This window comes from Phyllostomus discolor, chromosome 12 (genome assembly GCF_004126475.2).
Source record: "Phyllostomus discolor isolate MPI-MPIP mPhyDis1 chromosome 12, mPhyDis1.pri.v3, whole genome shotgun sequence".
In the NCBI taxonomy this organism is placed as follows: domain Eukaryota; kingdom Metazoa; phylum Chordata; class Mammalia; order Chiroptera; family Phyllostomidae; genus Phyllostomus; species Phyllostomus discolor.
In genome coordinates, this window is record NC_040914.2 from 18,317,917 (window position 1) to 18,340,914 (window position 22,998).

At 51.6% G+C, this 22,998-nt stretch overlaps 1 protein-coding gene across 2 annotated transcripts in view; it reads left to right on the forward strand.

Annotated features, from left to right (window-relative positions):
* The window catches only part of SAE1 (SUMO1 activating enzyme subunit 1), a 64,123-nt gene extending 46,016 nt beyond the window's left edge, over positions 1-18,107 (forward strand). For both annotated transcript variants that reach the window (XM_028529553.2, XM_036012461.1), the window contains exons 7-9: positions 2,375-2,519; positions 14,079-14,148; positions 17,045-18,107. In XM_028529553.2, coding sequence (XP_028385354.1) covers positions 2,375-2,519; positions 14,079-14,148; positions 17,045-17,137 — 308 coding nt within the window. In that variant the 3' untranslated portion in view covers positions 17,138-18,107. The remainder of the gene's footprint in view (positions 1-2,374; positions 2,520-14,078; positions 14,149-17,044) is intronic.
* Positions 18,108-22,998: the final 4,891 nt, after the last annotated feature.

A 22,998-nucleotide genomic window follows, 5' to 3' on the forward strand; every position in this document is an offset into this window, starting at 1 on the left:
AAGGGCCAGACCACTCGGAACCCTTGGGGCTGCGTTCCCAGTGGCCCTGCCACTTCTGGTTTCGATTTGGGTTAAGCCCGGAGTCTCCATGCCAGAGTTGGCATTTCCCCTCCAGCACATACTGGCAGTTACATTGGAGAAGCCACTTAACCTCGCTGAACTTCGGTTTCTGCTCCTATAAAGCAGGGAGGCTGCTAGGACATGCTGACCTCAGCAGGGAGTTCTGGATGAGGGTCAGTGTGTGCAGTCTTCATGATGATGCCTGGCACCCAGTAGGCACTGTTGGTTTTGCTGGATTGCTATGATGGTTTGAGCTCTTCTCCAGGAGCTTATGTTTAAAAGATGAAAAGCTTTGTGACGATGTCTGTAAAAATGACTTCTTCGTCCCCCCCACGGTAGTTGATGCTTCTGTCCCAGTGACAGAAATGAGAGGATCACACCGGCGGCTGTCTGCCACCCTGACAGCCCAAAGTCCAGCGGCTTCTCTCACTTCCCTGGTGGCTGCCGCTGGGCCTTGGGCCGTGCAGTACAGCGGCTGCACTGGGCATTGCCTCCGTCATTGGCATGGGCAGCACCGATCCACATTCTGGGTCTGCGGTCGTGTCCTCTCGGGAGGGATGGACAGCGCCAGCGCCAGCATTTCATAGTGGACACTCAGCCTACTCTCTCCGGGTTCCCGGTTCCTTTGTCCTCACAGGATGCTGCTGGAAAAGAGGCTTGGTCTGAACAGGGATTATCTAACTGCCTCTCCTGCCGTCTCTCCTCTGCCCTGCCCCCCGATGCTTCTGCGGTCACAATGACTTACTCCAAACTGGGGTCCCAGCACTGCATCTTCAGAGGTGGACACTGAGCTGAGGAGAAAGCAGATCAATTCAGAGCACCCAAACCGGTCATCAGTCTTGAGCTGGCTGCAAAGTGGTCAGGCACTGTGCAGGGTTTGAGGAGCTACGTTCTTGAAAGAGAGGAGAGTCCTGTTCCCAGATGGCAAACAGTGTGCAAAACAGCTGTTCTCAAGAAGCCCTCCCTCTCCCCTTTCTTTAAACCCGAGCTGTGCAGAGCCCCACACTGGGCACTTGAGAATTGCCAGAGAAGCGGACTAGGGTGCGTCTCTGGCACCGCCACTGTGAAAGGCAGAGCCTGGGGGCAGGCCGAGTCTCCTTTTCCCTGGGCTCCGTGTGTGGGGACCCTCTCAGAACACTTGATAACCCGTTTATGAACGTCTCCAGCTTCATTGGAGCCATCCGCCGTGACTCCTAATTTCCCTGCTCTCTCCCTGCCACCTTCACGTGCGCAGACAGCCTGCCCATCTGCCAGGCGTGGCTGTTCATCTCCGAGGCCGTGTGTGAGTCTCAAGGAAACAGGTAGAAAGGACTCACCTCTCAGTCTGGGGTGGGCTCCAAACACATTTTCAAAGGGCCTCACGGCACTTGCCTTGCGTTTTCGATCCACCTTTATTTTGGGGGACGAGCCCCTTGTACTGATAAAAGAGTATAGTTTGCTGGAAAAGTTCACTTTTTCAGTCAGCCAATAAGGATGAGACTTCCATGGAAGCACTTTGTGAGCTGCAAAGTCCCCGTCAGGTACGAGGTGCTGTCCCAGAGCACCTAGGATCCACGTGTCTCTGTCTCACCGATACATGCAGCCTGCGTTGGGGGTGGTGAGGGGCAGTGCCCTGGAGACCAGTGGCACGCCACGAGGGTTGTGGGCAGGTACGGTGGGAATAGGAGGGGTTTGTATTTGGGTCACCCTTAACCATTCTCTTGCCTGTGGCTCTTCAGTGGGCTAAAAATGCAAGCCTTGCGAGGGTCTCATTACATGGTAGTTCTGATTGGCTGCCGTCATCCTAACCTTTCTCCGGCTCACAACCAACATTAAACACTCATTTCTGGAGGCTGACATAATTGCGGCACTGAGGGAGGGTTTGTTTGTAATGACTCTCCTGGCTGATGAGTCTGAGCCCCTGGCCAGCCTTTCTGGCTGAAGCGGCCCTTTGAACAGATGCCTGGAGTGCACGCCTCCTGCTCCTGACCTCTGCTCTGGCCCTGAGTCAGACCTCCTCCCTGTGGGGGAGGCTGCTTCACCCCTGCCCACATGTGCACCCCAGTCGGTTCCTCCCCCGAGGTGCCAGACCCCCTGGAACGCTGCCCTGGCCATCGTCACGGGCATTTTAGTTACTTTTGTAATTATTAATTACCTTTCTGACTGTATTTGTTGAATAAATGGAAAGTGTATTTATTGCCTGTCACGTGGCCCACATGCTAATTAGTGTGTAGTTCCTGGAGAAGGAAAAAATGATTCTTTAAACACTCAGCATCTGCAAGCACTTACTGTGAGAAGACTTGCTCTTTTACCTCCCTCCCTTCTCCTTCCCCAGTGCTCCTGAAGTTCCGCACGGACAAGGGGAGAGACCCCGGCAGCGACACCTTTGGAGAAGATTCGGAGCTCTTGCTCCAGATTCGAAACGACGTGCTTGATGCCCTGGGTGTGAGCCCTGACCTGCTTCCCGAAGACTTTGTCAGGTGGGTCTCGGCGTTTGTGGGTTCGCCCCAGCTTGGTAAACCCCCTCGGTGCTTGCCGTTAGCTGGGGAGGTGCTGTGCTGAGACTGAAGGCCCTGAGGAGAGCCTTCTGTGCTGCGTCCCGTCCTCCCAGGCCTCTCCTCCCTGGGCCTCTGCATTGGTGTGGCCACCGCATGTGGGAAACAGGTGTGCCCAGTCTGTTTGCTCGGTAGATGTTTGTATTGGCATGATCCAGAGTTCAGGGGTGTCGAGTCCGCGTGCACTGCTGTGTGCCTTTTTCACTCTGCAGCGCCTCCTCGGGGTGTTCTTTGCGAGGACATCGTTTCCTCCCGCCTTCCTCCAGCACGGGGGCCTCTGAGTCCCCTGACTCAGGCCACACAGCCTTGAGTATGGCCAGGCTTCCGTCCCAGCAGCCTGTGGCGTGTGTGCAGCTCCAGCCTCAGGATGCACTGCTAGCAAGCGAGAAGCTTACTCGGGAAAATGTATTTTATTCCTTGGTGGACGCCACCCCACTGCCCTCCACAGTTGGCTCGCCAGTGCGTTCCCTCAGCAGCAAACGCGGTCGTGTCTCCAGCCTCCACTCCCTGGGGCACGTGGGCATTTTCACCTTAACAAAACCGGTCTTCACTGTTACACAGAATCGGGTTTGGGGTTTGAGGGCAGAAGTCCACATGGTGACTGAGTCGGGAACCCCTTCCTGGCAGTCCCGAGGTCCTCAGCTCACTCGTTTTCTTACGTTCTCTTTGGCAAAACTTCTGAAATTGCTTCGAGGTGCGGCCCACTTGCAGCGGTAGTACAGGCTATGGGAATGTATGGGGCAGCTCTCGTGGACATGGCCCCTCCCCACAGCAGCCCTCGTCACGGGTGAGGAAGTGAAGGGCCTCGTGCACAGTTCGTGTGGCTGATGACATGGCACCGTGTGCTGGAGACCGTCCCTGCTTTACCCCACTTAACTGCTGCTGTTTTCCCTTGATGTGTGATTATTTCCCCATTATTTAAATGAAGCAACTCAGACCAGAAAGACTTTTCTATCACTTGCTCAAGGATTCGGTAAGCAGCCCTCCAAGGCCTCAGAGGCCTCGCCACACTGATCTCTGGCAGCCTCACGCTGCCTGGCTTTTCCTCCCGGCAGTGAAGTGAATCAGGGTCTCATCCTACCCTGGTCATTTCTTTCCTGCACCTCGGCCCCTGGGCGGCCCCTGGCAGACACCACAGGTTTAGGAGCAGCCATAGCCTTTGAGCCACCCGCTGAGCCCTCGGCCGTAGAGGCAGCCATCGACGAGGTGCTTTTGTAAGTTGACACTGTAGGCTGGGACGGGGCGGCGTTGGATTCACAGCCGGGCTCGCGGGCTGGGTGAAGGGAGGGCCACGCGTGGGAGGCAGGCGGGATCTGCTCAGGCAGGGCTCCGTCTGCCGAGCACGCCCAAATGCCCGACCGTGAGCGCTCGGCCAAGCGACTAATTTGGGCATTTAGAGTGATGAGTGTCCTGGCTCTGGGACACGGGCCGGTGGCGGAGGCCCCGCTTCCCACAAGGAGAGAGCCGCCACCTGACAACTAACAGCTAGTTAGCTGCCGGCTGGCTCTCCCTGCAAAGTGCTTTCTGCCCCCACTCGCCCACTCGAGAGAACCCACTTTCCCCTGTGCAGGTCCTCGTATGCTCAGGTGCTCCTGCTCTATTGCCCTTTAAGTAAGAGGGTTTGGTGGCCTCTTCAGAGCCTGAGATGGAGTCGCACATCTGGCAGCTGCGCCACCCTTGTGCGACGCGTGCTGCCGGCCCGGAGATGTGCACAAGCCTCCGGGCCCCTCATCTGTCCGCGGGCCGCTGGTGCGTCGTTTGTGGGCCCTGGTTTATTCTCCTCCTGGAGAGCTTTATTGCTTGTCTGATTATGGAAGGAACACGTGCCTGGTAGCAGGAGATGCGAAAGGGAAGAGCACTGCCCATGGTCCCAACGTGGAGAAGTGGCTGCAGCTAACATTTGGGGTTTAGCTTCACAGACTTCTGTGTATATTGTACCCGTATAGTTTTTTTTCAAAGTCAAAATGAGGTCACACTCTTCACATAATAGCCTTTTTTCAGCATGTCAGACCTATTTCTGTCAAAAATTCACATCCATGTCCTTGTCTGACATTTAGTTATGTGTTTAACTAACTGTCATCTTGTTAGTGGGTATTTAAGGTGTTTAATGGATGCAGATTTTCACTTTGAGAGGATGAAAAAGTTCTGGAGATGGATAGTGGTCGTGATTGCACAACAGTTGTGAATGCACTTGATGCCGCTGAACTGTGCATTCAAGAGTGGTTCAAATCACTCTGGCTGGTGTGGCTCAGTGGATTGAGTGCTGGCCTGTGAAGCAAGGGGTTGCTGGTTTGCTTCCCAGTCAGGGCACATGCCTGGGTTGCAGGCCAGGTCCCTGGTTGGGGGGCGGGTGAGAAGCAACCACACATTGGTGTTTCTCTCACTCTCTCCCTCCCTTCCCCTCTGTCTAAAATAAATAAATAAAATATTTTTTAAAAAAGATTTTATTTATTTTTAGAGAGGGAAGGGGGACAGAGAGAGGCAGAGAGACATCAGTGTGTGGTTGCTGGGGGGTCATGGCCTGCAACCTAGGCATGTGCCCTGACTGGGAATCGAACCTGTGATGCCTGGTTTGCAGCCCGAGCTCAATCCACTGAGCTATGCCAGCCAGGGCAAAAATCTTTTTTTTTTTTTTTTTAAGAATGGTTAAAGTAGAATTTAAACAGTAAAAGTTACATTACATACACAAATTATGAATGTTCATCATAAACACATAATAGTGGAAAAACTATAAACACGTTCCTTTCTGCACCCCCCCCCCCCCAAGCCCCTGGTAAATGTTGTTTTCTGTCTCCAAGAATTTGATTATTCTAGGTATCTGTATAAGTGGAACTATACAATATTTGTTTTTTTGTGAAGTTTAACTGGGTTTTTTTTTTTATATATATTTTATTGATTATGCTATTACAGTTGTCCCATTTCCCCCCTTCTCTCCCCTCCACCCTGTACCCCCCTCCCACCCACATTTCCCCCTTTAGTTCATGTCCATGTGTCATACTTAAGAGTTCTTTAGTTTCTACATTTCCCGTACTATTCTTGCCCTCCCCCTACCTATTTTCAACCTACATTCTATGCTACTTATTCTCTATACCTTTTCCCCCTCTCTCCTCCTCCCACCCCCCTGCTGCTAACCCTCCATGTGCCCTCCATTTCTGTGGTTCTGTTCCTGTTTTAATTGTTTACTTAGTTTCTTTTGGTTTTGCTGTAGGTGTGGTTGTTAATAATTGTGAGTTTGCTGTCCTTTTACTATACATGTCTTTTCTTTATCGTCTTTTCTTAGATAAGTCCCTTTAACATTTCATAAAATAAGGGCTTGGTGATGATGAACTCCTTTAACTTGACCTTATCTGAGAAGCACTTTATCTGCCCTTCCATTCTAAATGAGAGCTTTGCTGGATAGAGCAATCTGGGATGTAGGTCCTTGTCTTTCATGACTTGGAATATTTCTTTCCAGCCCCTTCTTGCCTGTAAGGTCTCTTTGGAGAAATCAGCTGACAGTCTGATGGGAACTCCTTTGTAGGTTACCGTCCCCTTACGTCTTGCTGCTTCTAGGATTCTCTCCTTCGTTTTTACCTTGGCTAATGTAATTATGATGTGCCTTGGTGTGTTTCTTCTTGGATCCAACTTCTTTGGGGCTCTCTGAGCTTCTTGGATTTCTTGGAAGACTGTTCCCTTTGCCAGATTGGGGAAGTTCTCCTTTATTATTTGTTCAAATACGTGCTCAATCTGTTGCTTTTCCCCTTCCGATTCTGGTACCCCTATAATTCGGATATTGGAACGTTTAAAGGTGTCTTGGATGCTCTTAATCTTTTCCTCAATTTTTTGAATTCTTATTTCATCATGCTTTCCTGCTTGGTTGATTCTATCTTCCTTCTGGTCCACTGTATTGTTTTGAGACTCAGATTCCTTCCTTTCACTATTGGCTCTCCTCCGCGAGTCTTCCTGCATCTGTTTTATGGTACTCTGCATTCTTTCATCTAAATTTCGTCCAAAATCAACCAGTTCTGTGAGCTTTCTGATCACCAGTGTTTTGAACTGCGCATCTGATAGATTGGCTAATTCTTGGTCGCTCAAAAGGATGAGTCCTGGGGGACTGATCTGCTCTGTTGAAAACATTCCCCCCCCCCCCCCCCCGTCTCTCCTTTTTTTTTTTTCCCTGGTCTGGTTGCTCTTGTTACGGTGGGGGGCGGAGCCTTAGGTGCTCACGGGGGCTGGGCACCCCGGTCGCTAGATTGTGTCGTTATATGTGGGGTGGGGCATGAGCAGGAGCGGGGCAGGAGAAAACAATGGCGGTAGTTCCGTTCCCCTGGACTCAGGCCCTTGTCTGGGCTTCTGGGCCGTGAGTTCTGCCCTGGTCCACAATCGCTACCCCTCTGGGTCTGCCAGCCGCAGCTTGCGTACTCCGGGATCACCGCTGCCTTCTTGTGCCCCCGGATGGCTTTTACGCCGATTTCGCGCCAAACCTTCCCCCGACCTTTGCGCCGCCGACCTGAGCCAGCCCCGCGCCCGCCCGGCTGGTCTTCTCCTACCAGTCCGGATGAACGCGTCTACTTCAACTTCTTGGCTGCCCGACTTCCATTCAGATAAATCCTCTGCCGGATCGTTACTATCGGTTGTCTGATAGTAAATTATTGTTGTAAATTATTGGTTTTCTAATCTTGGTTGTACGAGGAGGTACGGTGCGTCCACCTATTCCTCCATCTTGCCGGAAGTAGTCCTTAACTGGGTTTTAAATTACAGAAATGATATGTGTTATAGAAAGAGATCAGATAGTATTCAATAAATTCAAAGATGAAAATCACTCAATTTCTATTACTCAGAGAAAATCACTGACCACTTAGTACTGTGTCGTCTTCATTTTCTATCATAGCATATGTAAAATCAGCAAAATCCTTTGTAGATTTTTTAAAAGATTTCATTTATTTATCTTTGGAGGAAGGAGAAGAGAAAGAGAGGGAGAGAAACATCCACTGATTGACTCTTGTTTGCGCCCCTCGCGGGGACCAGACCTGCAACCCAGGTGTGCGCCCCAACCAGGAATCTCAGCCCTTTACTTTGCAGGACGACCCCCAACCAACTGAGCCACACCTGCCAGGGTCCTTGGTAGGTTTTTTCTTTTAAATACTCATTTATTGTTAGCAAGGGTGGTGGGAAAAGGTACAGTCTTTTAAGGGGAAAGTCTTTGGAAATACGTATCAAGAGTCATTAAAATCACCCTGGCCGGGTAGCTTGGTTGGTTAGAGCATCATCCCGATATAACAAGATATATTGTATGTTTACATTTTTTGTTTTGTTTTTCTTCCGATCCCCAGTTGGGGCACATAGAAGAAGCAACCGATGAATTCATAAATAAGTGGAACAATAAATCAGTGTTTCTTTCTCTCAAGTCAATAAAAATACAAAATTTAAAAAAGAGAATTATTAGCCCTGGCTGGTGTTGCTCAGTGGATTGAGCCCAGCCTGCAAATCAGAAGGTCACCAGTATGATTCCTGGTTGGGGCCATGCGAGAGGCAACCGGTACAAGAGATACCAGCTAATGATGGTATCTTTCACACATGGATGTTTCTGTCTCTCTTTTTCTTGTTCCCTTCCTCGTTCTCTAAAAAATAAAATAAAATCTTTCTAAAAAGAGGGGGAGTTGTTAAAATGTTCCCTCTTTGACACAGTAATTCTTCTCCTTGCTGATAAGAATATACCTTAAAGAAATAATGTGAGCAAACATTTATATACAAAAGATACTCATCATATTAAAAGAAAGAGAAATTGGAAAGGGGTTTTGTTTGTTTTGTGTGTGTGTGTTGTTTTTTTTTTTTTGGATTTATTTATTTTTAGGTAGAGGGGAAGGGAGGGAGAGAGGGAGAGAAACATCAGTGTGTGGTTGCCTCTTGCAAGACCCCCCACTGGGGACTTGGCCCACAACCCAGGCATGTTCCGTGACTGGTAATCGAACCAGCAACCCTTTGGTTTGCAGTCCGACGCTCAATCCACTGAGCCACAGCAGCCAGGGCTGGAAAGCAATTAAAGAGTTCATGATACAGGACAGTGCAGTGCTATGCATGGATTTAAAATGACATTTATCAAGGACAGTGTGAAGCATATAGAAATAATGGAAAGACTCATTAGTATAACGGTGAACACCTGTTTACCACTCAGCTAGATTCAGTTGCTAATAGTTTGCTTTTAGTTTTGGGGATGGAGTGTGATGCTGACATGTGGCTTTAAAAATGCATCCAAGTTTATGTGTTACATTTGGTTCTGTGTCTCTGTTAATCTAGGGTAGCAATTTTAAACCTTTTCAACTCATGGCATACATAAACTAATTACTACAATTTTGCAGCACACCAAAAAATAGGTATGTATTTTGACTTGTGAGTATTTAATGAACTTCCCCCCGTGTGGCTTCAGGTTCCCAGCATTTGGGCCCCACCAAAGGCCTTCATCTTCTCCTCAGCTCTTCTGCTGAAGAACTTGGCCTTCATGGAGATAGGCTGCTTTGGGAGCGTTCTCTTCCCCGGGGCTTGGAAGGGGAAGCCCCAGGAAGGGATCATAGTCCAATCGCGCCACACCGGCGACGGGAGCAGCCCTGGTCTTGGTCTCGGCAGTACTTACCTGTCTGTGCCCACTCACAGTCCGCGGCCACAGCTGGTCAAGGCTGACAGTGGGTGGAGCTCTGCTTCCTCTTTAGTGGTCATGCCACACACCACGTTTCCCAAAGTGACCCATGTGACGTTTGTCCAAGTTGGTCCTGTGGTGACGTGAACCGTCAGCGTTCCCTCAGCCTCCCCGGTGCTTTCTGTGTTGCCAACGCGACCGTGACAGTGGCTCACGTGGCCCCGAAGTCTCCCGGTCTTCCTCAGTGAGGAGGCATGTTGGTGGCCAAGACACAAGAGCCAAACAATATATTTTTTGCTGATCTGACCAAAAAATAGGTATAATTTTGATTCATTCACCCTGGGTGGCTATTGTGTTGGCTGTCGTCATTTTTTTAATCATTTGACAGTCAAAAGGAAAAGAGGTCAGTGCCCCTGACTACATAGTCAGGAACTGCACGTTTTAAAAGTTTTTGCAGCGCACTGGTAGAAAATCGCTGACCTCGAGCTTGGCTGGCCCCATTTCTGTAAATAAAGTTTCACTCTGTGCCTACTCGCTCACAGATTCGTCTGTGACCACTTTAGTGGCTTGTGCAGCCCTGCATGGGCAGGCTGAGTCCACACAGGCCACGTGGTCCGTGAAGCGGAAAGCTTACTGTCTGGTTTTTCACACAGAAAGTTTTCCGTCTCTTGATCTAGAACAGTTGACCGCTTTTTTCTCCCCTCCCTCCCTCCCTCCCTCCCTCCCTCCCTTTCTTTCCTTCCATTCTCCTCTGCCACCCCCCCCCCCCAAACCCCCGCAGCCCAGGCCAGTTATACTTTAGAATATCCCATATTCTGGATTGTTTGATTCTTTCTTTTTTTTTTAATAAATTCGTTTTTAAAAGATTTTATTTATTTATTTTTAGAGAGGGGAGGGGAAGGAGAAAGAGGGAGAGAGAAACTTCAATGTGTGGTTGCCTCTCAAGCTCCCCCTGCTGTGTACCTGGCCTGCAACCCAGGCATGTGCCCTGACTGGGAATCGAACTGGTAACCCCTTTGGTTTGCAGGCCAGCGCTCAATCCACTGAGCTACACCAGCTAGGGCTGTTTGATTATTTCTTGAGGTAATGCTTGTTTTGTCTTGTATTTTGTAATTTTTATCATTTAGACTTACAGTGAAATTCATTTTTGCTTCCTCATGGTATATATATATTTTTTAAAAACTTACGTAATGTGTATTCATTTCACAGTTCTATGAGTTATGTGTGTTGTGTTTTTATTTCAAAACATGAAATGGGGAAAATATCGACAACTGTAATTGAATAACAATTTAAAAAAAGAAAACACATGGATTTTTACAAGGGCTTGGAATTGTATAGCCACCGCCACAATCCAGACTTAGAAGAGTTTTGTCACCTGGAAGACCCCCATGGCGCTGCCGTGGTCCACCCCTGGCCCGCCGCCAGCGACTGGCCTCTGCTCTGGTCCCGCAGTCCTGCCTTTCTCAGGCGGCCGCTGGGACACAGCTGTTGGAGAGCTCCGTGTCTGTTCCAGGTACAAGTCCGCCGTTTGGATTTGACTGGCAAGCATTTTCCCCCATTTCGTGGTTTGTCTTTTTACTTTGTAATGGAATCCTTTGAGGTTCAGTTTTTAAGTTTCATGAAACGCAGTTGATCTATTTTCATCTTTCACTTACCCTTATGGTATCACACCCAAGGAATTGTTGCCTGATCCAAGGTCATAAAGGTTTACTCCTCTGTTTTCTTGTAAGAGTTTTATAGTTTTAGCTTTTACATTTAGGTCTGTGATTCTTTTTATTATTTATTTATTTTTAGGGGGAGGGTAAGGGAGGGAGATAGGGAGAGAAACAAAAATGTGTGAGAGATTGCTTGCCTCTCATATGCTCCCAACTGGGGACCCGGCCCACAACCCAGGCATGTGCCCTGCTCAGGAATTGAACCGGCGACCTTTTGAAAGGTTTGTAGGCTGGTGATCAGTCCACTGAGCCACAGTGGCGAGGGCTGTGCTTCATCTTGGAGTTAACTTTTGTGCATGGTGGGAAGTACTGGTCCCATTTCGTTCTTGTGCACCCAGAGACCCAGTTGTCCCGGTGCCATCTGTTTAAAAGACTTTCTCATTCCTGTTGAATGGTCTTGTCAAAAAATCATTGACCATACACGTGTTTGTATTTATTTCTGGACTCCGGGCTCTAGTTCATTGCTGTCTGTCCTCACACTGGGGCCACACGGTCGTGATCGCTGCAGCCCCATCAGTGGTGAGGTATAAAATCGGGACACGTGAGTTCAGTGACTTTGTTCTTTTGTAAGATTCTTTCAGCTGTTCTGGGTCTCTTACATTCCCATAGGAATGTTAGGGTGACTTTTCCATGTTTGCAAAAAAGGCAGCTGGAATTTTGATGTAGCGATTTTTGTCAAGTATATAATTTGGGGAGTATTGCTGTCTTAACAATACTAAGTCTTCTGATCCAGGAACATGGAATATATTTCCATTTATTTAGGTCTTTTGTTTCTTTCAACAATATATTGCCGTGTTTAGAGTATGTTTTACACATCCATTGTTGTATTTCTTTCTAAATATTTTATTGTGGATGCTATTGTAAGTGGAATTCTTTATTTGTTTGTTTGTTTGTTTATAGATTCTAGGGAGAGAGGGGAAGGTGAAAGAGACAGAGAAAGAGACATCAGTTTGTTGTTCCACTTGATGCGTTCTTTGGTTGATTTTTGTATGTGCCCTGACCGGGGATCAAACCCACAGCCTTGGTGTGTCGGGATGGCACTCTGTCCAATTGAGCTACCCAGCCAGGGCCTTAATTTCATTTTTAGAATGTTCATGACTAATGTATAGGAGTACAATTGATTTTCGTATATTAATCTTGTATTCTGCAGCCTTGCTGAATTAATTTAATAGTTCAAATGATTGCTCTGTGAATTCCTTAGTATTTTCTATATGCTAGAGCATGTGACCTCCGAATGCGCCTTCTCCTTCCAGTCTGAGGTCTGGTTTCTTTCTCCTTTCTTAACCACCCTGGCTGGAGCCTCCAGCATGCCGTGCAGTTGCCGTCAGGAAGGCAGACGTCCTTGTCCTGCTCCTGATCTCGGGGGAAGCACGCGCCCGGCCAGCCCCCAGAGCGCAGTGTCGGCTGTGCCGCGTTCCCAGATGCTCTTTCTCGGGCTGAAGAGGTCTTCTTCTCTTCCCACTTTGCAGAGTGTTCTTACCTTGAAAATGTGCTGGATTTTTTTACATGCTTTTTCTGTGTCTTTTGGGATGATCATGAGTTTATCGTCCTTTGTTCAATTAATCAGCATACTGCATCGATTATTTTTTCAGATGTTGGACAGACTTTGTGTTCCTGACATAAGTCCCACTTAATAGTGGTATATAATCCTTTTCTGTGTTTTCCCGGTTTGGTTTCCTAGCATTTAGTTAAGAGAATATACTTTTTTCTTCAGATTTTATTTATTTTTAGAGAGAGGAGGAAGGAGAGAAGGCAAAAAGCGTCACTGTATGGTTGCCTTTCACGTGCCCTACTGGGGACTTGGCCCGCACCTCAGGCATGTGCCCTGACTGGGAATCGAACCTGTGACTCTGGTTTGCAGACCAGCACTCAATCCACTGAGCCACACCAGCCAGTACTAAGAGAATATATTTTTAAGGAGGGGGAAGGTAGAATATTAAATTGTGTGGAATGATCACAAAAGAATAGGTGTGTTTTGTTTTTTGCTTTTAAATAAAAGGAAAACATTCCCACATTTGGCCATTGTTGAGTAGTTGCGTTCTGGGTGATCTGCTTTCTTTGGTGCCATCCTCGGCGTGTGTGGTGGCTCTGCGCTGGACCTCCACCCAGGAGGACAAGTTCCCTCTGTGGCTGAGCAAACGGACAGATGGCGGTGCTGGTGCTGGTGCTGGTGGGGGTGTGAGGGGAGGACACGTCCATTCCCTGCTGGTGGAGGGTGTGATGGACATGGCCTTTCTACAGAAGGGCAGTTTGGCAAAATGTATCAGGACCCAGCAATTTTGTATTCAGGGATTTGCCTAAATTGTGGGGACATCTGTGCCGGGATGTGTGGTCGCCATGCCGAACAAACAGTCTGAATGCCCATCAGGAGGTGACAGTGTGGAGTAAATAGTAGTTGGTTTTACTTGGTTTTAAAATTACACGTGTTTAGACTTGTGCACTTCAGCACATCCAGAAGGATGAGCACAGGCTGGGAAGGTTGCGGGTGGGAGCCGCGCTTTGTTGGTGTCCCCGTTTGCTCACTTCAGAAGTACCATGGAGTCCGGGGCTGGGGACCGGCAGGGCTCTCATCCTCTGGGGAGGTGGCAGGAGTGAGTGTTCGGTCCCCAGGACGGGCATTGGAGGGCCGGTGACAGGATCAGCTAAAATTTGTCCCCTGGATGCCCCATCCTGGCCCGGAAGAGCTGGTATCTACGTGGGTATTGAAGGCTGTTTCGGTCCCCATACTTTAATTTGGGGCCCCGGATGTCCCGAGCCTGCGTGTTAACACAGGCCTCTCCCGGACATCTGTCTGGGAGCAGCATATAGAACCCAGCGCCCACGGGGTCAGGAGAGAGAATGGCGAGAATGTGACCGGGGCACTGAAACATCTGGTATTGGAGGACCGTATTTTTAGGAGGCACAGATATAGTCTTTCCTTCAACTTAAAAAAAAAAGGTGTGAAACAGTCCCTGCCTGCCAAGGTTCAGAGGTTTTTCCCAGCCATCTATGTGTGAGCCCCCATCGGATTGACCTTTCTTGCTCCAGGGTGGCATTAGCGTTGCCTCGGGAATGGCCTCTTCCTGGCAGGAGATGATGCATTTGGGCCCTGGGCCCCTGGCCACCCTGGTAGCTGCCTGCTCCACAGTGCTTCATCCGGCATGTCCTCTCTTCCAGGTACTGCTTCTCCGAGATGGCCCCGGTATGCGCCGTTGTCGGAGGGATCCTGGCCCAGGAAATCGTGAAGGTAAACGGTGGTGGAGCAGACCACAGTCAGGGCCCCCCCCCGCCCCCACCTGGGCTGTCCAAGCGCCCTGCTTCCTCAGGCCGGCTCCTCCTGGCCTCCCCACCCTTTTCCTTCCATCCTTTTCCCAGCCCATCCACTGGGCACTCCGCACAGGGCCTCCGAGTGCCTGCCCTGAGCTCAGCCTGGAGCCGGGCAGGGTGCTGTCTGCCTGCCTTCAGCTGGGCCGGTCATGTGCCTGGTGCATAGGGTCTCTGCCAGGGATCATGCTGCTCGCACGGCGCTATGCAGCGGGTGCTGTCATGGTTCCCTCGGCACGGGAGGACACTACTGAGGCCCGGGGAAGGGACTCCCAGCCCATGCTTCCCTTCTGTCCATCACCAAGGCGGCGCCATAGGTTTTCCCAGAGAAGGAGAGGAATCGGTGCCCGTGGCCTATGCCAGCAGCCCCGTGGGGCTCTCTCTGCAGGCAGCCTGTGGTGTGTCAGGCAGGCGCCATTGGCTGTCTCCTGGGGGGGGGGGTCTCACCTGGGGTCATGTGACCTGTCACTGGCACAGCATTTTAAATTTCTTCTAGAAGAACATTTGGGTTGCTGAAACTAGAGCATGACTCACATGAATTTTATGTCCTTTGGGGACTTTGCCGTTTGCCCACAGGTGTCAGATTTACCTTCGTTGGGGTGTCCCTGCTTTAGTGGGCTGGCGGTGGCGGCGTGTTTTTCCTCCCACGGGGCAGCGTGGTGCCCGGTTAAGTGAGAGAGAGCAGCGGTGGGAAAAGCATAAGGCGGGGGCAGGTGGGGTCTTGTAGCCTGTGAAAGAGGACATGCACTGAAAGTCCCCCACATGCCACCATACTGTTCTTCACACGGCTGAGCTCACTGCCCCTCCCAGCCGCCCCGTGAGGTAGGAAGTGTCGGGACCCTTGAGGTACAGAGCGGGGTGGGTGTGGGGGGAAGTGGAGGAGCCAGGACTGGAGCCCAGGCCGTCCAGTTTCCGGCCCAGGGCTGAGGCCCTCGGCCTGGACCGCACTGTTAGCAGCGGGCTCCACTGCATCCAGCACTGACCTCCAGCGCAGCCCCTCCCCCGGCCTGCTGGGGACAGCTGTCGCCCAGCATCTCGTTTCTGTTTGTGCGGCGCACTCCGCATTCCTGGTTGCTGGGTGTGTCTGGAATCTCCTCCTGCCCCCATCTGGCTTGGGAGGCACTTTACCTTTTGCCCCGCGCTCACCCCGTGCCCTGCTTCACCCCACATCCTGTTCACCCCCCACCCCCGCCCCACGCACGCACGCAGTGAACAGGGCCTCAGCCTCAGTCAGCTGGCAGTGGGGCCAGCCGTCCGAAGGCCACAGGCCTCCTCCCTTCTCTGCAGAGAGGCCCTCCAACCCCTGGGAAAGGAAGCGGTAGGAGGTGCAGCTATGGGTAAAAGCCTGTCCCCATAGCTATCCTGGTCCCCTTCCGCTCTCACATGGCTGCAGACACTGGGCATTCTGCCACCTCCCTGTGTGGTGGTGGTGACAGCGGTGGCCACCATGGGCTTCACATTAGGTCGAGTTGTGTCATCTCCTGTAACTTGGCCTCACTGCAGGTTCTCAGGTGCTGCTGTGGGCTCTTGGGCCCTCTCACCTGGTTGGGTGCTTGGGGTCCTCAGACATTGGTATAAGACCGCGGCCCCCACTCACCGAGAACTCGCTCCGTGTCAGCGCATTGCCAGGCTGATGGCACCGAGATCTCACCGGCGACTCCAGCAGACGGGCGCTGTTTCTGTGCCTTGTCACGTGTGCAGGGGCAAACGGCCCTCTGAGTGCCTCGCATTGCACCTGGCACCGTGTGGGTGCTTGGTGCATTTCCTGGGGCACGTGGCTGAATGGCCGCTCAGAGCAGGTGCAGTTGTCCTCATATCACAGCTGAGGGAGCAGAGTGGGACCGGCACTCGGTTTAAGGAAACACTTGGGACGTGGAGAACAGTTTCTAACCTTGTTCACGAGGCCCTGCCTTACGAGTGACAACCCCGTGCCACAGCGACCAGGGAACACGGCCTAGAAGCTTGCGTGGGTGGCATCCTCCTTCAGGGGTCACCTCACTTGTGTTCAGAACCTCACAGGAAAGTCACGGACGGGCAGGAGCCCAGCACACACAGGGACGTGTGGATCCGCGTGGGTTTTGGGCTGCCTGACCCTGTCCTGAAAATGCCGTGTCCTCCTGCTGACCCCACGGGACAGTCGCCGTGCCCGTGGAGCAGTCTTGTGTGGTGCGTGTCTCCACACATCCCCGAGGGTCATGAAGGCCACAGCCAGGCTGCGTTGGGGTGGATTACTGCCTTTCTAGGAGTCATAAATGATTATCCCTGCCATTCACCAGGCGGTAGCCTCCATGCTAGGCACTGTTGAAGGTAGTTGAGGCACATCATCTCTTAACGCCTGGGGTAACACACTTGTGAGTTCAGAGAGGCGGAGCTGTCCGAGAGCACGCAGCCAGCAAGGGCAGAGCAGAGGAATGTGATGGTCGTAAATGTCTCAGTGCGCATGTGTCTGGGGCACACCCCCTCCTTCCCCCTCCTTCCCCCTCCTTCTCCCTCCTTCTCCCTCCATCCCCCGGTGCAGTGTCTCTGCCTTCCTCCTGCTGAGCTCCGACGGCCCTTGGCGCCTCCGTGACATGTTTTCTGAGCCCACACAGCCCAGCTGGCTCACTTCTTCCTCCTGTGATTCTTTAAATGAACTTTCACTAGTATCTGGGGGTGGAGAATGTCTGGGGAGGTGGCTGGCTGGCCCCTGGGGAGGCAAATCAACCTCTATTAGGAAACCACTGCCCACACTGCTTATCAAGGGTCGGGGTTGGGGCTGGTTGGCTCTTTTTTTCCCCTCCATTTTCTGCATTTTCAAGTGCTCCTTGTTTCTCTCCCAGGCCCTGTCTCAAAGGGACCCACCTCACAACAACTTCTTCTTTTTCGACGGCATGAAGGGGAGTGGTGTTGTGGAGTGCCTCGGCCCCAAGTGACCCCTGGCAAGGCCGCTTCAAAGACACCGCGTCCCGCACACCCGAGTGTGTCCCCTTGCCCTCCCCCATGAAGGCCTCTCCAGGCGAGAGAGAGCAAAGTCATTGGACCCATCCAGACCATTTCCTGCGGACGGTGAAGTTGGGCGGATGTGCTCCTTGTGAGCACCAGCAGCTGCTGTGTGCCAGGGGGTAGAGGGCCCAGCTTTGTCCACCCAGCCCCGATCAGGACCGTGTGCCAGCTCCAGGCCTGCCAGCTCCCGGGTGGCGATCACCTGAGAGCGCCCTCGGACGCCGCTCTGCCCTGGTGCCGCCACAGCGTCGCCAGGCCCCCGGGGCACCGCTGGAGATGGCTGCCAGGAACCAGCTCACCCAGCTGCCCCGCTGCTCGGGAGCCTCTGGCCGCCTTGGACTCGCTCCCTGCCTGAGGTCACACAGAGAGGCGCATGACCTCAGGTGGGGAGCAAGGCCCAGGCCCGACGCAACACTGGTGGAACCGCAGTTCCAAAGGCGGATGGGAGCCCCGGGAAAACCAGGGCGGGCGGGATGCATTTCCTCCAGAGCTCGAGACCCTGCAAAACAACAGGTGGCACCTGGTGCGCCGTTCCTGCGTTTCAGTCAAGGATTAGTGCGCCCCAGCCTGCACTGGGGACGGAGGCAGCAGTCCCGGGTCCTCTGGGGCCTTTGGGCAAGGCCTTCAGGCTGAAAATTGGGAGGAAAACTCACTTTAAAGGACAGATGCCAGGGTCCCACCTCCAGGGATTCTGACGTGCAGGCCACACTGGGAGGGAGCAGCCGTTCTCACGGAGCCCCAGACCCAGTGCAGCGCTGGAAGCCTGCGTCTTAAGGGCTGTGTGGGTCCTTCACTCGCCCCCCACCCCTCATGGCAGCTGTCTGTGTGGTTTTTTATACTTTGTAGATTTCCACGGCTCTTTAAACAGGAATGATAGAAATAAAGTTATTTGCTATAGGATGTTTGTTTTTCTTCTACATTTGAAACTTCCTTCGATGGGGTGATCCCCACCCTTTGTCTTTTTAAACCTGAAGAAATCCCACTGGGTGCTTGAGTGTGGTCCCCAGATTCGCCCCTCCCACACCACTCCTGCCGCTGCTCATCTGCCCCGGGGCAGCAGGGGAGGGGAGGGGTGCACGGAGGCTTCTGATTCCGGTTGTCTGCTGTGGCTCAGTGCACGGTGGCTGCCCTTGGTGACAGAATCACAGACGCTGCAGGAGTGGACCAGGGTGCTGGTGCCACCTCTGTGTAGCTCCTGTGTGACGGGCGTCGTGCAGAGTGAAGGTGGGCGATGGCCTCGCTGTGAAGTTAGTGCCGTAACGTGCCCCGGTCCCACGGCTCCGATGAGTCGAGGCTGTCATCAGAACACCACGTTTGTCCTGACAATGGAAAATCCTGTGAGGTCAGGACCTGCCTGGCCCATTAGAAGGAATGATCAGCTCCTTTCCTGTTGTAATCCCATCACACTCGGGGGGAAAGGAGCTGGTCTCTGGGGGACAGAACTCAATTCCCGACCCTCCGGGTCACCCCAGCTCCCACCCTAGGTGAGGCTAGGGCTGCGTTTCTGGAGGGCCCCCTCTCTGGACTAAAGCACCAATCTCAGGCCCTCTGAAACGTTGAGCTAACAAACACCCTTTGCCTTGCAATGTGGGGCCTTGGTCACAAGGGGGCGCAGGCGGGTCTGGAAGGATAAAAACAAAATTGACATGTAGCCTCTGAAGCTTCTCAAACTTTTCCACCCTGTACTTCTTGTGGCAAAGATTGAGTCATCCAGAGAGGACCCCTCGGGAATCAGGGAGGGTGTGCTGGAAGCTGCCAGCCCCAGGCAAGAAATGTGTCTCTTCGCGTCTCCTCAAATTTCATCTCCCATATTACCTGTCAGTGTTAGCATAAAATGGATTTCCCTAGTCGCCAGGAAGTGCACGGCGGTTATCCTGTGGTTTCTGGCACCTTCCAGGAGCTGTGTAGCCCACATGGGAGGGAGGGTCCACTCCACAGAAGTGACAGGCTTTCGGGGTGCTGGAGCGACCTTGGGGCAGCCAGGTTTGCCGGCTGCCAGCCCCGCTCCTGTTGTCTGGTTTGTGTGGTAGCCGAACTCTGGTAAGTGCTGAATGTACCGAAGACGCAGAACATTCTACTGGGACAGGTGCTACTCAGAAACAAAAACAAAGGTAAAAAATTACAATAAAAAGCTGTCGGTTCCATCCCAGCCCCACGTTCTTATGGTGCAGATCCATCCCGTCCGTTTTCCTGCATTTCTTGGGTAAATGTGTGTTTATCCACTGAGGTGTGTCCTGTTTTCCCCAAAATGCTTCTTATTGAATCCTCACCTGAAGACGTGCTTATTGATTTTAGAGAGGGAGAGGAAGAGAAGAACATTGATTGGTTACCTCTTGCACATGCCCCAGCGAGGGACCAACTCACACCCTAGGTGCTAACCCTGACCGGGAATCAAACATGCGACCTTTTAGTTTATGGGATAACGCTCCAACCAACGGAGCCATGCCGGCTGCGGCCCAAAGTATTGTTGCTTTTGGTAGGTTGTTTGGATCCTCATGGCAACCCCGTGGGGGTACATAGATGCTGCTGCTGTTGTGTGCATGTTGCAGATAAGGAAACAGCTTCCCCCAAGGGGTGGGGCATGGACTGTGGGCTGATGGGCAATACTTTCATGGAGGACATGGAGCAGCCGCGCCTCTGATCCCAACAAGGACAAGGAGACTCGGACTCCGCCTTCCCAAGGTCCATAGACCTAGTAGTCACCGCTGAAAACCGCAGGCCAGGCCCAAGTGCTAAGGTAGGGCCTTCAGCTGGTTCCAGGAGGGCAGGTGGACTCTGTTTTTAAGCTTGTGTTAAAACCTTCAGGTGCCCTGCCTGGTGTGGCTCTGGATTGAGCTTTGCCTTGTGAACCAAGAAGTCGCCAGTTCGATTCCCGGTCAGGGCACAGGCCTGGGTTGTGGGCCAGGTCCCAAGTGAGGGTGTGCATGACGGGCAACCACACACTGATGTTTCTCTCCCTGTCTTTCTCCCTCCCTTCTCCTCTGTCTAAAAATAAATAAGATCTTTTTAAAAATTGTTTTAAAAACCCTTCAGGCAACATACCAAATTAAGAGGTAAGAGATCCTCCTTGCCGCATCTCGGCCTGTCAGCTCAATGTCGGCCACAGAGCAGGAGCAGCCGACTTCACAGCCAAACTCAGGATTTTGGAGAGAAACATGAGATGCTGTTTGTGTAGGTTGGGTGTGTCCACTTTCATACCCAGCTCCCAGAGGTCACCCCTGGCAGGCATGTAGAGTGAATCCCTCCAGGCTGTCAGGTTTGAATCCAGATTCTACCATTTCACTATGGGACCTTGGGGAAGGGACCTTTTGGCATCTCAGTCACCCTATCTGTGAAATGGGGTGATAGTCACACATCCCTCTGACACATGAACATTAAGTGAACTAATATGTTCTCTTAGCTATTACGCATATTTAGAAATAACTTTGTCTGCAACTTGCTTTTTCTCATTGTTTTGGGGATCCTTGTCAGCGCATCAGGCATCAAATTCCGAAACCACAGATGAACCGTAAGCTATTTAATCAGGCTGCTGTTGAGTGACACTGAGCCCGTGTTCTGCGCACACACTTGGGAAAGGTTCTCCAAAGCTGAATGCTCAGGTTATGGGGTATCTAAATGCATTTGAGATGGTGATTCTTTCCAAAAGGCTGCAGGGTGGTAGCATTGCATGTTCCGCTTGTGGTTTGGGTAGATAGTATGTGCACACTGAGCGCAGAATTGAAGCTTCACGAAGACACAGTCCTGTTTTTTAAGGAGGGGCAAAACTATGAGCAGTGAAAAAATCTCTCCAGAAGCAACCATTGCAGGACGGGAGCATTTGGAGGCAGTGAGGGGCACAGGTTCATGCATGGGATCAGCTTGCTTGGGGTCACACGGTTTGCAGGTGGCAGGGATTTAGCCCAGGGCCTCACTGCCAGGCCCCCCAGCCTCAGCTCCGCTAAGTTGCAGGAGTGCTCAGGGAGAGCGAGAAGGCCACATGGACGGCTGGAACAACCAGTTCAAGTCCCTGGGTCTCTGCCTCTTAACCATTTAACCTGGGCGCTGGGGTGGGATTCCCCACTTTTCAGTCCTCAATATGATAGGTTTGGTTCTATTAAAAAGAAGAAACCAGCCCTGTCTGTATCTAGCTAAGGTGGTTGGGGCGTCATCCCAACAGGCCAAGGTTGCAGGTTCGATCCCTGGTCAGGGCACATACAAGAATCAACCAATGAGCCCTGGCTGGCATAGCTCAGTGGATTGAGCATGGGCCTGCACATCAGAGGGTTGCCGGTTCAATTCCCAGTCAGGGCACATGCCTGGGTTGCAGGCCAGGTCCCCAGTGGGGGCACATGAGAGGCAACCCCACACTGTTTCTATCCTCTTTCTCCCTCCCTTCCCCTCTCTCTAAATAAATAAAATCTTAAAAGAAGAAGAATCAACCAATGAATGTGTCAATAAGTGGAACAACAAATTGATGTTTCCCTGTCTCTTTGCCTCCCTCGCTAAAATCAATAATAAATAAATAAGTACTGTCGCATTAGAAAATTGGAACTCCAGGACACATTGAAGAGCATTAGGAATGGTAGATAAATGGAGAAATTTTTTTAAAAAATTCTTATTTGAAATATATATGACTAAAGCAAACTTTCTGACTCGGTCACTTATAATAAGATGATTGGCCCTGCCTGGTGTGGCTCAGTGGACTGAGCACCGGCCTGTGAACGGAAAGGTCTCCAGTTCAGTTCCCAGTCAGGGCACAGGCCTGGGTTGCAGGTTTGAACTCCAGTTGTGGATGTGTGAGAGGCAACTGATCGATGTTTCTTTCCCTCTCTTCCTCCCTCCCTTCCTCTCCTCTGTAAACAAATAAATAAAATCTTAAAAAAAAAAGATAGTCAGGCCAGGGTAGCTCAGGTGGTCAGAACATCATCCCAATACGCCCAGGTTGTGGGTTCGATCCCCGGTCAGGGGACATACAAGAATCAACCAATGAGTGCATAAACAAGTGGAACAACAAATTGAGGACAATTCCCTCTGGCCCTGACTTTCAGGAGAAGAATCATTTCCCGAGAGGAGAGCAGGAAGGGGCAGAGCTGGGATCTGAATCTGTGTCTGCCAGTGTTGTGTGGGATAGGGCACAGAAAAGCATTTGGCTAGTTGCCCTGTAAGAGCACCCTTCTTTTTTTTATATACTTTTAAATATTTTATTTATTTTAGAAAGGGGAAGGGAGGGAGAAAGAGGAGAGAAACATCCTGTGTGGTTGTCTCTCGTGCACCTCCTACTGGGGACCTGGTCTGCAACCCAGGCATGTGCCCTGACTGGGAATCAAACCGACCACCTTTTGGTTTCCAGGCCAGTGCTCAGTCCACTGGGCCACACCAGCCAGGGTCCATTATATGCATTCAACACCAGTTCTCAACACCGGTACCTAGCCAGGTACTGGGCTAGGCCTCAGGGCAGAGACATAGGTGAACCTTGCTCTGCGCTTAGCTCAGTGCTCCCCCAGATGTCACTCTGTGCCTTCATGGGAGCAGGGACAAAGTCCATCTCATTACTGACATGTTCCCTGGGGCTCCTCACAGGTCATCCACGCGTCAGTAAATACCGAGCCCCCATGACATACCCTAGCCGAGGTGGGGGAGCAGTAAATGAGAAAGCACCCAAGCCCCCCACCCTCACAGGACTTTGCATCGAGTAGGAGGAAGACAGGCACCCGTGCGGCTGTGGTTCTCGGCCTTTCCGCAGGGACAGCCACGGACGGTCGGGTGTGCCCATGGGCCCAGATGGGCCAGGGGCTCCGGCCAGACCGGGTCA